This window comes from Oncorhynchus keta, chromosome 30 (assembly GCF_023373465.1).
Source record: "Oncorhynchus keta strain PuntledgeMale-10-30-2019 chromosome 30, Oket_V2, whole genome shotgun sequence".
Lineage (NCBI taxonomy): Eukaryota > Metazoa > Chordata > Actinopteri > Salmoniformes > Salmonidae > Oncorhynchus > Oncorhynchus keta.
The window spans coordinates 44,744,647-44,760,358 of record NC_068450.1 but is presented as its reverse complement, the minus strand read 5'-3'; the positions used below and the strand labels follow the sequence as shown (position 1 = coordinate 44,760,358).

General features: G+C 39.3%; 2 protein-coding genes across 2 annotated transcripts; one reads left to right on the top strand and one right to left on the bottom strand.

Annotated features, from left to right (window-relative positions):
• Positions 1-467: 467 nt before the first annotated feature.
• On the bottom strand, positions 468-1,915 carry LOC118363650 (mitochondrial import inner membrane translocase subunit Tim8 A). The gene is made up of 2 exons (XM_035744732.2): positions 1,690-1,915; positions 468-1,307 (listed from the first exon to the last, which is right to left on the bottom strand). The coding sequence occupies exons 1-2, from the start codon at positions 1,804-1,806 to the stop codon at positions 1,146-1,148; spliced, it is 279 nt and encodes a 92-aa protein (XP_035600625.1). The 5' UTR covers positions 1,807-1,915; the 3' UTR covers positions 468-1,145.
• A 7,832-nt stretch (positions 1,916-9,747) lies between these two features.
• LOC118363649 (60S ribosomal protein L36a-like) lies at positions 9,748-14,246 on the top strand. Its single transcript, XM_035744731.2, has 5 exons — positions 9,748-9,903; positions 10,598-10,703; positions 10,785-10,852; positions 13,494-13,616; positions 14,164-14,246. The coding sequence occupies exons 1-5, from the start codon at positions 9,835-9,837 to the stop codon at positions 14,182-14,184; spliced, it is 387 nt and encodes a 128-aa protein (XP_035600624.1). The 5' UTR covers positions 9,748-9,834; the 3' UTR covers positions 14,185-14,246.
• The last annotated feature ends 1,466 nt before the right edge of the window (positions 14,247-15,712 follow it).

Here is a 15,712-nt window from a genome sequence, read left to right as displayed (position 1 = left end):
CAAATAGTTTACCGAACTGCCTTGTTTTTCAGACTTATTGATAGGCCTATTGGTCTCATTCCTGGATTTTAATGTCTTTAATGCTACAAGACCTACTGTGAATCAAGGCAATGCAGCTTTTATCTTAGTGTAGGCAGTTAAATCATCTGTGTTTCATACAGTAAGTTACTGGTTGTGTGAAGATTGAACAAAATCTGACTAACAAGTTACTGTAATACCTCAATTGTATTATTTCACTGATCATGGATATGAATCAGTATTAACTGAGGCTCTTTCCTAGACCAACACTTTTGAAATGCATTCCTACCGCATGTGCCATACTAACTATTGTATTTCTTAATAATTTATTTGTAAAATACTGTTGATTCTTTGAGTATGTGAATAAACAATTATCTTTAACCTTTTACGCAGCAATACCCTAATACTGGGACCACATTGTATTCAAGTCATGGCCAACGATGACAAAGTAGGCAATATATTTGTTTATTGCAAATATACAATGGAACACTTGTTTCAGCTATAGATTATGCCCTTTTCCCAACAAGACATTGTTCGTACTCTGACTTGATACTGAATGCAGTGAGTTCCAGTGGCTTTCCGAGGCGGTGGCGAATTGACTGTCCCATTTATTTGGCCCTTCTCTTCAATGCCCCAGGACACAACCTCAACAGCTGGTCAAGATTTTTATCAAATCAAACGAATGAAAGATCTCCCATCTCAGTTATATGATCAACATGCGACAGGCTCTTTCATTCAATTTACAACAGTTTCAGAAAAACAATATGAAGATATTTGCTAATAACCAAATAATAGCCGGAAACTCGGAAGTGTACAACTTGCTAATTTGTTGAAAGCGGAACATGTATTAATACAACCAGTTACCGTGTCGGAAATGTGAGTTTCCTAGGTCTGACTAGCACGTGAACGTGGAATTAATCTTGTGTCCTGCTCGGTGAGAGAAATTGGCCAAGACTCTTTATTTGTCTCGGTGACATGATGCAAGGTGCAAAACCAAGGAACTTTTATCAAAACGTCATGTTTCTTCCCCACCCTGGTTTTTGGACAGTATTCTCACTGCACCATATAGAAAGCTGGTATTGCTGTAAGCCACATCTTGATTGTCAGTCGAGGAGGGTGTTGCTGGACTATTCAGACATGGATTCTGAGAAGGAGCCCTTACTCCTCTGTGTCTGCTCCAATCTGTTCAGGATGAATTGGCTAGTGTCAATGAAGCGCTCTACACAGTTCACAAAGCAGATCTCTGTCCGGGAATCCAGCTTTGGCCCAGGTTTGTCCATGCATTTCTCCTGTGGAGAGCCAGAGGAGACAGGTGTTCAATCATTGGTTGGATCACGTCATTGCATGGAGTGGAGGGCATTGCATCAGGCATGAATAACTTAACATTTAAACACTTTTTTTATGGCTAGTGTTATCTGGAATCCTTGGTGCGTCCCTACCCTAACCGATTGAAATTTCAACTTTAATGGGGTGACGTCAGAGTTGGGACGTCCAGAGGATGCTGTAACAAACCGGCATTACCAACTAGCTAGCTACTAAACACAAACTAGCTAGTACAATTAAGGAGTCTACATGCCCATTGTACTATTGGCTAACTGTCTATGCATTCATTCAATTGATGTTCAAGTAGCTAGCTAGCTTGCTAGATATCATTGCGGAAACGTTTCTTACCCAACACACTTCAGTCATCTGATGAACCAACTGCTGAAACCTTTGTTTTTGGGACTCGATTTCGATGAATTGCTGAAGTTGAGGGTCTGCTGTTGCTCCTTGGTTCTCCATGTTCATGCAGAAATCGGTTATAAATTGAACAGAGATATTCACAGACCTTCACGTGTGTGGATGGGCTAGGCGCATCACAGGAAACGGAAGAGAGCTCGACCAATCAGAAAGTGCGCCCCAAATAACAGTACATTTCATTGGATTTGGGTCCAACAAAAATGACGTGTTAAATACATTTGATCAACTTCCTCTCAGAGATACCGAGTCTCCCTTCCTGACTATCCTTATTAATGTCATGTGCAAAATGCTTATCTGAGATAGAGGCTCAGACAATGCAAGGTAGGCTACTGTTCTTTCTCAATAGTTTTATAAAACCACAACTACATTTTCAGTTGATAAAATGTATTTCTACTAAGCATACATTTCAGTGGATAGACAGTAAATAAATATGAAATCTTACAGAAATAGATAGGACTATATAATATATTTAATTGAAAGCAATTTACCAATGATAGTAATAAAGGAAAACATAATAAATAAATAAGGAAAAACATTTAATATCTATCATGTTCTCAATTACCAACAGTTACATTCCTCAAATAAGATTTTATTTAACTACTGGAGTTTGTCATAAGAGTCCCATGTTCAACCATAACGCATCTCTCAGCTCTCTCACAGGAATTCTTTAAGTTTAAGTTTCATCTACTTCTCCAATGGATGATGTCCAGAATGGATTAGGCCCTGAGTTTATGAAGACTTCAGTCTTTTCTGCATGAGGAAGTGTATCTGCCAGAGGGGTGAGTCTGTGAACTGTGTTTCAATCAGAATATGGTAGTTGGATCTACTGGAGCTCGTAGAGCAAGTCCTGAACAGTCACCGACAGCTCCTGAAAGGTGGGTCTCTCGTCCGCCTTCTGCCAGTCAACGCAAGAGGAGATACAATACATGAGGGTGGGGCAAACAATTAGATTACAAGTTGTCAAGCTGACATGTATGTCCATTTCTCTGACCATTATCTTTGACCCCCACTTAGCTAGCCTTATCCCAGAACGGTGCTGTTTGCCTTGACAATGACCATAAAAGTTGGAAAGACAGAATACACAGATCTGGGACCAGGCATTATTCTGTATACTGTACGTACGTACATCCAGCCAACAGCTGATCTGGATGGTGAAGACTCTATCATTGGCCATATGGGGGCGATAGAGGAGCCTCTTGAAACCTTATCCACTATCTCATTGTTGTTTAACCGTTCTTAGGGCAGTCTTCCCAAGGTGTAGACCTCCCACATTAAGACCCCTATGGAGAGCAAGTTAACCTTGTCAATATGTATTAAATTATCATCATCGGAATAAAATAGTTTGTGAATAAAGGCTGGATAGGTGTAGCCTGTTCCCAGATCTGTCTGCTCTAGCCAACTCCTATGTTGGGCAAGTTCAACCAGTGAAACAAGAGATAACATATTTGGGTGTTTTGAGAACAATGCAACTCACGAAAACCCTGGGGGTATTAAACTCATGAGACACTTTTTATTTAGTTGATTTCAAAAATAGATTTATTGAATTGATGGAAGGGAGGAGGGGTCACAAGTAATTAAAGTGGCCTCCCTGTGAACAGAAGTTGTTTGTTTTGACTATTATAAATAAAATAAAAATATCCTGGTATAGTAACGTTAGATGGAAAGACAGAGGTAGTGGAAAGACAGAGGTAGAGTATAGTAGAGATTGTGGAGGGCTTTCTGAGTTTATGGAAACAGATGTAGATTAGTGAAGGTTAACAAAGGAAAGTAAGTCAATTGGAAAGTAAGAATTTTGAATTTGGATTGATTAAGAATTGGCTGAGGTATTTTATAGATTTGGCGCGTTACTGGTTAATCTTAAAATAATAGCCGTTTAGTAAGTGTGAAGCAGAGAGGGAATATCCAGCAGAGATTGGTATTAAAAATATAGAGTAATATTGTTAGGGTAGACTACAATGTAAACATTGCCTTCTAGTAAGGTGAGAATAATCATGCTTTGGTTTATTTTATTTTATAAACCTTGCGATGGGTGACAGTGACGAAGACATTGATAAGGAGGGTTGATGTCAACTTAATGAGTGTTGACAGTATGTGAATGGTAAGGTTATTCATGTTTTTTTTTTTCATAGCACTCTAATGATGCAATACCTTAGTAATTTGAAAAGCTGAGGTTTTAATACAAGGTTAAATGATGAGTAGAGGGATTGAGCCTTGAGAACAAGATTAGTTGCGGTTGAAAGCAAGCGGGCAATGGGACGTTTGAAGTAGAAGTATGAGAAACGTTATTTGACCGTTTCTGATTATTGTTGCTTGGTTTTGTAGTTTAGGTAACACCAGTGAATTTCTAAAATTATAATCTGTTTCCATTACATGGAACAGTGTCCAGCAATTAAAGTAGATTGAAATAAGTATTGATTATTAAACTGATGAGAAAGCACCAACTTTTTGAAGGTTCTACATTTGTTAAACAACAGGTTTATATTTTTACTAAAGTAATGCAACAGGTTGCAATATTTAGATGACCGGAAAGGGGTTACTTGTTTGTTTATTTTAATAGAAGGTGTTGTTTCTGGTCTCCCGAGTGGCACAGTGATCTAAGGCACTGCATTGCATAGCTGTGCCACTAGAGATTCTGGGTATGAGTCCACTGTATGATATTCATATTTTAATATATATATATACCCTATATAAAGGAAGAGAAGGTTAGGCCTTACCCCTTTGAGATATGCCGGTGGCATGCTATGACACCGACATGCATTTCTTTATTGGCTACACAGATATAGACTTACAGAAGGAGGGTAATTCGTACATTTTTTATCCAAATATTTTGTATAAAGACAAGCATTATATTGTTAGATTATAGGAGTAACTCTGGTAGGCCTGAAACAGTCTTCCTCGCCTCAAGTTCAACTGTCAGTCAGTTGGAGCCGCAGGGCGCACTGCCTTCTTATCAAAGAGATTGTGCCTGCAGTAGCTTAAGCTTAATAATAGCCACACCATACCAAACTTTCATAAAAGCTTCTAAACTTTATTAGGGTAATATCAAAAGTACGTCAAGCCATTGTTTATAGGGTAAATACGAGCAGAAGAACAAATGTAACCCCACCCCCAAAACAACGCACTCCCCGCCCCTATGACCCCCCCAAAAAAACACAGCCTCCCTAAAGTAACAAAAAAACAACTGCTAGACAACCCTCACCCCCAGTAAATTTCTATCTGTCCCTAATAGAACCAATTGTACATTGTCATGCAGTGACAGAATGATAATTGAGATAATGCAAATCATTCATGACTAAGTTGGGCAAACATTTTATTAAACATATTGTTCTAGGCCTACTTCATCCACATCCTCACCTGCATCCCTAATCCCTACCTGTAGTCTAACCGCCTCTGGTGTAATGCATGTCCACCTCTCAGTCTATCAGCCTTGCTTTGACATCTTCCTCAATTAAAATGAGATAATCTAACAGATCAATCTTGCTGGTAAAACGTCATTAAATATTGCTAAGTTACTTAGCTATAGTGTGTATGTAGGGGTTTTGAAAATATACAATAATCACACAGATCGTGCAACTACTGCATAGGCAACACGATAATACCAGACATAGCCGATTTGTTGGCGACTATGTTGAAATCAATATTCTCAGAGCCACCTTGTTGATACAATGCTTCAATATTCACAGAATGTTTCCCTTCCCTGGCAAGTAATGCAGACACGGAAAACCAAACATTTGTGGGACGCGCACAAGAAAATGTTGTTGGGAAGCGCAGGAGACAATGACACTGCCATAGTACACTGTATGCACCATTCCACAAGGGTGGCTTCCTATAGCACAGTGCATTTGGAAAGTATTCAGACCCCTTGAGTTTTTCCACATTTTGTTACATTACAGCCTTATTCTAAAATTGATGACATCATTTTTCTCATTAATCTACACACAATACCCCATAATGACAAAGCAAAAACTGGTTTTCAGAAATGTTAGCAAATGTATTAAAAATAAAAACAGATACCTTGTTCACATAAGTATTCAGACCCTTTGCTCTGAGACTCAAAAATAAGCTCAGGGGCATCCTGTTTCCATTGATCATCTTTGAGATATTTCTACAACTTGATTAGAGTCCACATGTGGTAAATTAAATTGATTTGAAAAGGCATACACCTGTCTGTATAAGGTCCCACAGTTGACAGTGCATGTCAGAGAAGAAACCAAGCCATGAGGTCAAAGGAATTGTCCATAGAGCTCAGGATTGTTTCCAGGCACAGATCTGGGGAATGGTACCAAAACATTTCTGCAACAATGAAGGTCCCCAAGAACAGTCGACTCCATCATTCTTAAATGGAAGAAGTTTGGAGCCACCAAGACTCTTCCTAAAGCTGTCCTCCAGGCCAAATTGAGCAATCGAGGAGAAGACCCTTTGTCAGGGAGGTGAGGGCTTTGGTCTCCAGAACTCCACCAATCAGGCCTTTATGGTTGAGAGGCCAGACGTAAGTCACTCCTGAGTAAGAGGCCACATAGCAGCCCAATTGGAGTTTGCCAAAAGGCACCTAAAAGGCTCTCAGACCATGAGAAACAAGATTCCCTGGTCTGATGAAACCAAGATTGAACTCTTTGGCCTGAATGTCACGTCACGTCTGTAGGAAACTTGGCACCATCCATATGGTGAAGCATGGTGGTGGCAGCATCATGATGTGGGGATGTTTTTCAGCGGCAGAGAATGGGAGACTAGTCAGGATCGGGGGAAATATGAAGGGAGCAAAGTACAGAGAGATCCTTGATGAAAACCTGCTCCAGATAGCTCAGGACCTCTGACTGGGGCGAATGTTCACCTTCCAACAGGATAACGACCCTAAGCACATAGCCAACACAACACAGGAGTGTTGTAACCAAAACATGTAGTAACCAAAAAAGTGTTAAATAAATATTATATTATATTATTATTATTATATTATTATTATTATTATTATTATTATTATTATATTACAATAGATCTGGTAAAAGAGAATACAAAGAAAAAAAAAACGTTATTTTGTATTTTTTTGTACTATAATTTTTTAAATGGAAGAGAAAGACTATAATGTATTATTCCAACCCAGGTGCAATATTGATTTTGGCCACTAGCAGTTTATGTGCAAAGTTTTAGACTGATCCAATGAACCATTGTATTTTCTGTTCAAAATGATGTATCAAGACTTCCCAAATGTACCTAATTTGTTTATTAATAACTTTTCATGTTCAAAATTGTGCACTCTCCTCAAACAATAGAATGGGATTCTATTACTGTAATAGGTACTGTAAATTGGACAGTGCAGTTGGATTAACAAGAATTTAAGCTTTCTGCCAATTTCAGATATGTCTATGTCCTGGGAAATGTTCTTGTTACTTACAACCTCATGCTAATCGCATTAGCCTACGTTAGCTCAACCATCCCGTGGACGTGACACCGATCCCAAATAAGTTTTTAAAGTAATGATGGACTGTCATTTCTTGTTGCTTATTTGAGCTGTTCTTGGCAATCTTCTGTATAACACCCCTAACTTGTAACAACACAACTGATTGGCTCAAATGCATTAAGAAGGAAAGAAATTCTACAAATTCACTTTTAACAAAGCATACCGGTTAATTGAAATGCATTCCAGGTGACTACCTCATGAAGCTGGTTGAGTGAATGCCAAGAGTGTGCAAACCTGTCATCAAGGCAATGTGTGGCTACTTTGAAGAATGTCAAATATAAAATGTATTTTGATTTATTTAACTTTTTTGGTTACTACATGATTCCATATGTGTTATTTCATAGTTTTGATGTCTTCACTATTATTCTACAATGTAGAAAATAGTAAAAATAAATAAAAATCCTTGAATGATTAGGTGTGTCCAAACCTTTGAATGGTACTGTATAAATAAATGTATGTAGACATTTATTGTGGACACCCCTTCAAATTAGTGGATTCAGCTATTTCAGCCACACAACTTCCTGACAGGTGTATAAAATTGAGCACACATACAATCTCCATAGACAAAGATAGGCTGTAGAATGGCCTTACTGAAGAGCTCAGTGGTTTTCAACGTGGCAACGTCATAAGGATGCCATCTTTCCAACAGGTCAGTTTGTCCAATTTCTGCCCTCCTAGAGCTTCCCCGGTCAACTGCAAGTGCTGTTATTGTGAAGTGGAAACATGTAGGAGCAACAACGGCTCAGCCACTAAGTGGCACACAAGCTCACAGAACGGGACCGCTGAGTGCTGAAGTGCATAGCAGGTAAAAATTGCCTGTCCTCGGTTGAAGTGAGAAATCCAAACTGCCTCTGGTAGCAATGCCAGCACAATAACTATTGGATAGGAGCTTCATGAAATGGGTTTCAATGGCCGAGCAGCCGCACACAACCCTAAGATCACCACGTGCAATGCCAAGTGTCGGCTGGAGTGGTGTAAAGCTCGTCGCCATTGGACTCCGGAGCGGAAAAGCGTTCTCTGGAGTGATGAATCATGCTTCACCATCTGGCAGCCCGGCGGATGAATCTGGAATTGGCGGATGCCAGGAGAATGCTATGTGCCCCAATGCATAGTGCCAACTGTAAACTTTGGTGGAGGAGGAATAATGGTCTGGGGCAGTTTTTCATGGTTCGGGCTAGGTCCGACTGCAAGCCAGGCCTAATCGCCCAACATCAGTGCCCGACCTCACTAATGCTCTTTTGACTGAATGGAAGCAAGTCCCCACAGCAATGTTCCAACATCTCGTGGAAAACCTTCCCGGAAGTGTGGAGGCTGTTATAGCAGCAAAGTGGGGGACCAAATCCATGCCCATGATTTTGGAATGAGATGTTCGACAGAGCACGTGTCCACATACTTTTGGTCATGTGGTGTACCTTAATAGAAAGTGACTCAAGTAAAAGTCCCCCAGTAAAATGCTACTTGAGTAAAAGTCTAAACGTATTTGGGTTTTAAAATAGGCCTAGTTAAGTTTCACAAGTAAATGTGTAAATCCTTTACAATTCCTTATACTAAGCAAACCAGACCACAAAATTGTCTTGTTATTATTTTTACATTTATGGATAGCCAGGGGCACAGTCCAACACTTTGACATAATTTACAAACAAGTGAGATCAGAGGCAATAGAGATGACCAGTGATCGTGTAGTAGGCTATTGTAAATTATTTAATTAGTTTCTGAACAGACTTTGACAAATGTATTTCAATTCATCAGGGCTGTTGCAGCTCCTCCAGAACCCTTCTCGCAGGTTGCAACGAGAGGGAGAGAGATTGTAGAAAGTGAATCTCATTCTAGTTCTGTTGAGAGATACAGGCGGGCTTCTCACGCAGCCTTGCTTTGGTCTCCAACATAGATTGCAAAATTGCACAAACCCTAAACCCGTCTCGGCTCAACCCGAATCAATTCAGAATATCAGGCTACAGGGCTGAAATTCTACATTTTCACATTAACAAAAGAGAATTAACAAAGAGTCAACTCGAATGAACTTTGATGTTATAAAAAAATTTACATTGCAAAAAGTTTACATAATTTTTCATGCCATGAGAGGTACTGGTTCCGGCCAAATCGGTTCCGGTGTTGTGCCATTTGGCTAGAGTCAAATACTGTCTATAGAACAAAATTCACGTCAGGATAGGCAACCGAAATGAATAATAAATGTATGTGTGTTATATTAAACATAGAGGTGGCAGTAATCTGTTGGTAAACTATACACATTTCAGAAAAACTTGGGCTGAATTAGTATCCTTACATTTTCAAAAATACTAGTCGAATAAGACATGGGAGAGATTATGAATTTTGGCAAAGAGATGTATTTATAGACTAATACAAAATCAGTAGCGGATTTAAGTACGGGCGACATGGGCAACCACCCAGGGCGGCATCTTGCGGGGGACGACACCGGGAGATTTTCGGCACAACATCGGAACGAAACAGTCCAAAACAGAGAGGTGCCAGATCCCGTGCTGTATATTGAGGCTTTGTACTGAAGGCCTACTTCTGTAATATATAGTATTTGGTTCTATTCCACACTCCCAAACATAAGGTGGCAGTGTTCAAAATTAGGAGCTATACTTCTGCATCAGCCAATGGTCTTTACGAAGGAGTGCTACCGGCTTCGTTCTTCCTTTTTTCGTCTGGATCGGGCCGTCACAATGGTATGAAACTTCACCATGAATACGCTTAAAACATCTACTGTAATCTTTGAAATATACATGGACTAGCTACGTTCTAAAGTGCCTAATGTGTGAACGCAATGGTTAGGGACACATTTAGCCCATTATTAGTGATTGTATCTGTATATCCCAATATAGTTGCCTATAACAAAACTCGAGCGAATGATTACATCGGTGATATCGCGAGCTACATGGAACATGAAATCGCCCACGTTATAGTATTTTTGGCAACATAATTAAGTTGGTATTACCATTTTAGATGTGCATCATTGCTAAGTACTTGTTACCGTTTTTAAACGTAGCAAATGTACTATAGGCTGGTCTTCAAGTAGCTAAGTGGTGCACGTTAAGGAGACAATGGTGTCTACGTTACCTTCTAGAGCCAGCCGGTCACCAAACCGATTGTTGGTAGACTTGAATATATAACTTTGTGGCAGAAAGTATGCACATGTAACTAGTATTTTGAACAAAAATGCCACATAGATGGGAAAAGGCTCTTGTCTGGGTAGTAGCTCCTTAGGTTGAATGGTAGTGACCTGACCACCATACTGGTTATCTGTTTTGATGCCCAGTGTTCAGTGAATAAATACGAATACAGAGGTACTGTAAATGACAATGTACCATACTACTGCACTGTCGGTGTACATGTTTCTAAATTAATGTTTGTGTGATTCAGGTGAATGTACCAAAGACGCGCAGGACCTACTGCAAGAAGTGCAAGAGGCACCAGCTTCACAAAGTTACCCAGTACAAGAAGGGAAAGGATTCCCTCTATGCACAAGGTGAGTTTGTCTCAAAATGAGCATTGGCAGGTAGCATGGACTGCGATGTGTTCCAAGATAAATAACTGATATGTGTTTTAGGTAAGAGGAGATATGACAGAAAGCAGTCCGGTTACGGTGGACAGACCAAGCCTATTTTCCGCAAAAAGGTGAGTTTGTGAAGCTTTGTGTGCACTGGAAACATTACCAAAGGTTACCTTATCAGTTAACACTTTTCCTTGAGTAACCCCAACAGTACAGTTGTGTTGTCGTGGACAACCACAAGTGTGGGTCTGGGGCAACCTAACTGTACTTTAATGGTTACTCAAGGAACGGAATTGAACCACTGATATAAGGTACCCTATAATGTATCCAATAATGTATACTACAAATGTAGGCTGTGCAGGCCATTGTCAGCGAGCCTTGGCCAGTAGTGACTTTGTCCTTTCCTAAAGTGTCCGCTAAAGATAATTGAGATGGTTTGAGGCTGTTTCTCCTCCATGGCAAGGTAAACCTCAGACAACTTAGTGAATGCTTCTGTTTTTTTCCTTTACTTTTACACACACACTACCGTTCAAAAGTTTGGGGTCACTTAGAAATGTCCTTGTTTTTGAAAGAAAAACGCTTTTTTTGTCCATTTTAAAATAACATCAAATTGATCAGAAATACAGTGAAGACATTGTTAATGTTGTAAATGACTATTGTAGCTGGAAATGGCTGATTTAAAAATATATATATATATCTACATAGGTGTACAAGAGGCCCATTATCAGCAACCATCACTCCTTAATCTTTTCCTTTTATTGGCCAGTCTTAGATATGGCTTGTTCTTTGCAACTCTGCCAAGAAGGCCAACATCCCGGAGTCGCCTCTTCACTGTTGCTGTTAAGACTGGTGTTTTGCGGGTACTATTTAATGAACCTCTTAGTACGTAAATCCCTCTAGTGGGGATTTGACAACATCCGGTGAAATCGGAGCATGCCAAATTCAAAATACAAAATCGTAATATTAAACATGAATGAAAATACAAGTGTCCTACATTGTTTCAAAGCTTAACTTCTTCTTAATCCAGCTGCTTTGTCAGATTTCAAAAAGTCTTTACGGCGAAAGCATATCATGCGATTATCTGAGGAAAGCGCCCACATACAAAAGCGTTAAACATTTTCCAAACAAGCAGAGGCGTCACGAAAGTCAGAAATAGCAATAAAATAAATCACTTACCTTTGAAGATCTTCCTCTGTTTGCAATTCCAAGGGTCCCAGCTACATCACAAATGGTCCTTTTGTTTGAAAAAGTCCTTTATATCCCCAAAAAGTCAGTTTAGTTGGCGTGCTTGATTCAGTAATCCACCAGTTTCCCTCGTTAAAAATGCACACAAGTTCATCTCAAAAGTTACCAATAAACAAGTCAAACTACGTTTCTAATCAATCCTCAGGTACTCTAATATGTAAATAAACAATAAAATTGAAGACTGAGAATAGTATGTTCATTACCAGAGATAAATAACAAAGTGCGCACTCTCATCCATGCATGTCACAATACTACAGCCAAAATGGGAGCCACCTAGAAAAACTATAAATGTTTTGCTCATTTTTCAAAAAACATGCCTGAAATTCTTTCTTAAGACTTGACTTTTAGTCAGGAACTGCAATCTGGGAGGTATTTCTTTGATTTTCCCATAAACAAGGATTTGGATGGGCTGACACCTAAAAGAAAAAATTCCGGATGTATTCTCCTCGGGTTTTCTCCTGCCATATCAGTTCTGTTATACTCACATACATTATCTTAACAGTTTTAGAAAACGTCAGAGGGTTTTCTATCAAATACTACCAATTATATGCAAATCCGAGCTTCTGGGCCTGAGTAACAGGCAGTTTACTTTGGGCACGTCAGTCATCCGAATACTGCCACTGGCCCTCAAGAAGTTAATGAAGCTGCCAGTTGAGGACTTGTGAGGCGTCTGTTTCTCAAACTAGACAATCGTATGTACTTGTCCTCTTGCTCCTCTTTCTATTCTGGTTAGAGCCAGTTTGCGCTGTTCTGTGAAGGGAAGTAATCGAGATCTTCAGTTTCTTCGCAATTTATTGCATGGAATAGCCATCATTTCTCAGAACAAGAATAGACTGATGGAGTTTCAGAAGAAAGTACATTTTCTGGCCATTTCGATCCACAAATGCTGATGTTCCAGATACTCAACTAGTCTAAAGAAGGCCTGTTTTTATGACTACTTTAATCAGAACAACAATTTTCAGCTGTGCTAACATAATTGCAAAAGGGTTTTCTAATGATTAATTAGCCTTTTAAAACGATAATCTTGGATTAGCTAACACAACGTGCCATTGGAACACAGGAGTGATGGTTGCTGATAACGGGCCTCTGTACGCCTTTGTAGGTATTCCACAAAAAATCAGCATTTTCCAGCTACAATAGTCATTTATAACATTAACAATGTCTACACTGTATTTCTGATCAATTTGATGTTATTTTAATGGACAAAAACGTGGACATTTCTAAGTGACCCCAAACTTTTGAACGGTAGTGTACTTACAGTATTGTCTGAACCTTTTTTACAGCTTTTTAACATTTTTATTTTACTGTTTGTGGGTACTACTTTTAAGTGTACACTCGCACACTCCCCCTCATGGATTTTAATGGAATGGCCACTTCACCAATCCGATGGTTTTAAATGCATGACGGGGAGTGAACGAGTACACATTTAAGGGTAGAGAATCAAAATGCAGCCACTGCCATGTCATGTGTGCATGAATCCTGGATTATTTTCTACATTTGTTACATGGATTCTCTCCTCAGGCTAAGACAACAAAGAAGATTGTGTTAAGGCTGGAGTGCGTGGAGCCCAACTGCAGGGCCAAGAGAATGGTGCCCATCAAGAGATGCAAACACTTTGAGCTGGGAGGTGACAAGAAGAGAAAGGTAAGCAAGCACCAACTCTCATTCCAACTAAGTACTGAAACACTGCTTTTCCTGGCCTATGTTTATTCTGCTTCTGGAAAGGGTTGTGTTTTTGCTCCAGAACCATAAATAGCAACGTATATGGTTTGTGGGCATCAAAATTAATTTGATTTATTAATCAGTGACATTTGACATGTGGTTCAACTACTGATGATACACGTCTTTGCTCATTCACTTTACATCGTTCATCTGCATAAGGTTTAGTCAATTCCAAATATACACGCTTCCTCAGAAGTCTTTGTGGTTAAGATACTGCCTAGAGAGGAATTGGGAATAGCACTCTGAAGGCCTTCACTGGCCAACCGTGTGCTACTCTGGAACGGTTTGCCTTTTATATATGCCCTAAAGAATGTTAACAAGTTCTAATTAATTTGTCCGATTTAAAGATGATTGGATTCGGAAGCCGTGTTTGTATTTTTCATTTTGGAAAGGTGAACGTGAATGATTAATTGTGCTGTTTGAATATCTATGCGCTGCCTTTTAAAACGTTTTCATTTTCTCCTTTCAGGGCCAGGTCATCCAGTTCTAGGCTGTGGTTCGATTCGTTGGGTGGACTTGTCACTTTTTTTCAATAAATGTATTGAAATTGTATCCGCTGCAATCTTTCCTTAACTTTTTCTTAGTGGTTAAAATGTGGCAATTAAAGATGGTGTGTATATAGATTAGAGGTAGGCCGATTAATTAGGGCCGATTTTAAGTTTTCATAACAATCAGTAATCTGCAATTTTGGACTCTGATTACATTGCACTCCACAAGGGGACTGCGTGGCAGGCTGACCTGACCACCTGTTACGCGAGTGCAGTAAGGAGCCAAGGTAAGTTGCTAGCTAGCATTAAACTTATCTTATAAAAAAACAATAAGTCTTAACATAATCACTAGTTAACTACACATGGTTGATGATATTACTAGTCTATCTATGTTGCAAATAATCATTGCGGTATCTGTTAATTTATAATCATTCGACCTCTAATATAGATATGTAATTGGCCATCCAGGGAAATGTTTTGTTGCCATTAGAAACTTACAAATTTAATTTGTCACATACATGTTACAATGGCATCAACTGAAGCCTCCAGAAAACACAAACTAAATAACCTTTCTAAAAGTGGTTACAGCAAGTTACAGTATATATTCACTCTGCTGAATAACCATGCCTGAATCATATCCTTATGCGCCGTCTTACCCCATCAGAACCCATGATATTATGTTAAACAGTTTGTTTTAAAGCTATACAGTCATTTTCATATGGATGCTCAGATCTTGCGTCCATATCCTGGAATTTTGGGTGATGAAATTTCTCTAGCCCATCCCCAAGTTTACCAAAAAAGTTTGGCAGGGTGGCAACTTTTTGAGATTTGAATTCCAGATTCATATCAAGACACTGTTATACCAATGAAATAACATGTTTTACTATCAGGTATAATTGTTGCTGTTATTTGATATCTGAACATTCAGGTGTTAGCCAGCCAGCAGATCTCCCTTTTTGTGACCAGAACAATTGGAATACAGGACATGGACAATTTACTAACTCATCCCGTACTTAATTTTTTATTTACTTAATTTTACATTTAAAGTAGCTTTTTTTAAACTCGGACTTGAGGTTCAATCTTTCCTAGGGCAGGGATTCCAACAAATAACCTATTCAAGAGGGCGTATACATGTCTCTTTAGCAAGTAAACACCAACTAGAATAACAACATAAAAAGGCAATGTAACTTCAGTTGCATTTACACAGGCACCCCGATTCTGATATTTTCTCAATTGACCAGTTGGATCAGCTCTGAAAAAGATCTGTGATGACTAATTAGTTTGGAAATGGAACAATTAGGCTGCTTATGTAAACACAGCCTTTCTGTGCCTGTGAGTTAGTGCTGAGCCAGGGCCCATATATGCTAGTCTGCTAGCAAGATCATACTAAAGAACTGAGTTGTGTGTTTGACATGTCCTTTCATAATTGCCATTGGGTCTTGAAGTCACCCGTGATGGGAGTGACAGTTGACAGTGCTTTGCCAGAAGGGTTGACAACCACTACCAGTTTGCTGAGGGTTAGGACCCGTA

Bases quoted from the DNA above. Each gene is read 5' to 3' on its own strand.
- LOC118363650 (XM_035744732.2), bottom strand. From the start codon at position 1,806: ATGAACATGGAGAACCAAGGAGCAACAGCAGACCCTCAACTTCAGCAA. The intron at 1,308-1,689 runs GTAAGAAACGTT...GGCTCTCCACAG, and splicing joins AGATGACTGAAGTGTGTTGG to GAGAAATGCATGGACAAACC.
- LOC118363649 (XM_035744731.2), top strand. From the start codon at position 9,835: ATGGTCTTTACGAAGGAGTGCTACCGGCTTCGTTCTTCCTTTTTTCGT. The intron at 10,853-13,493 runs GTGAGTTTGTGA...TTCTCTCCTCAG, and splicing joins AGCCTATTTTCCGCAAAAAG to GCTAAGACAACAAAGAAGAT. The intron at 13,617-14,163 runs GTAAGCAAGCAC...TTCTCCTTTCAG, and splicing joins GAGGTGACAAGAAGAGAAAG to GGCCAGGTCATCCAGTTCTA.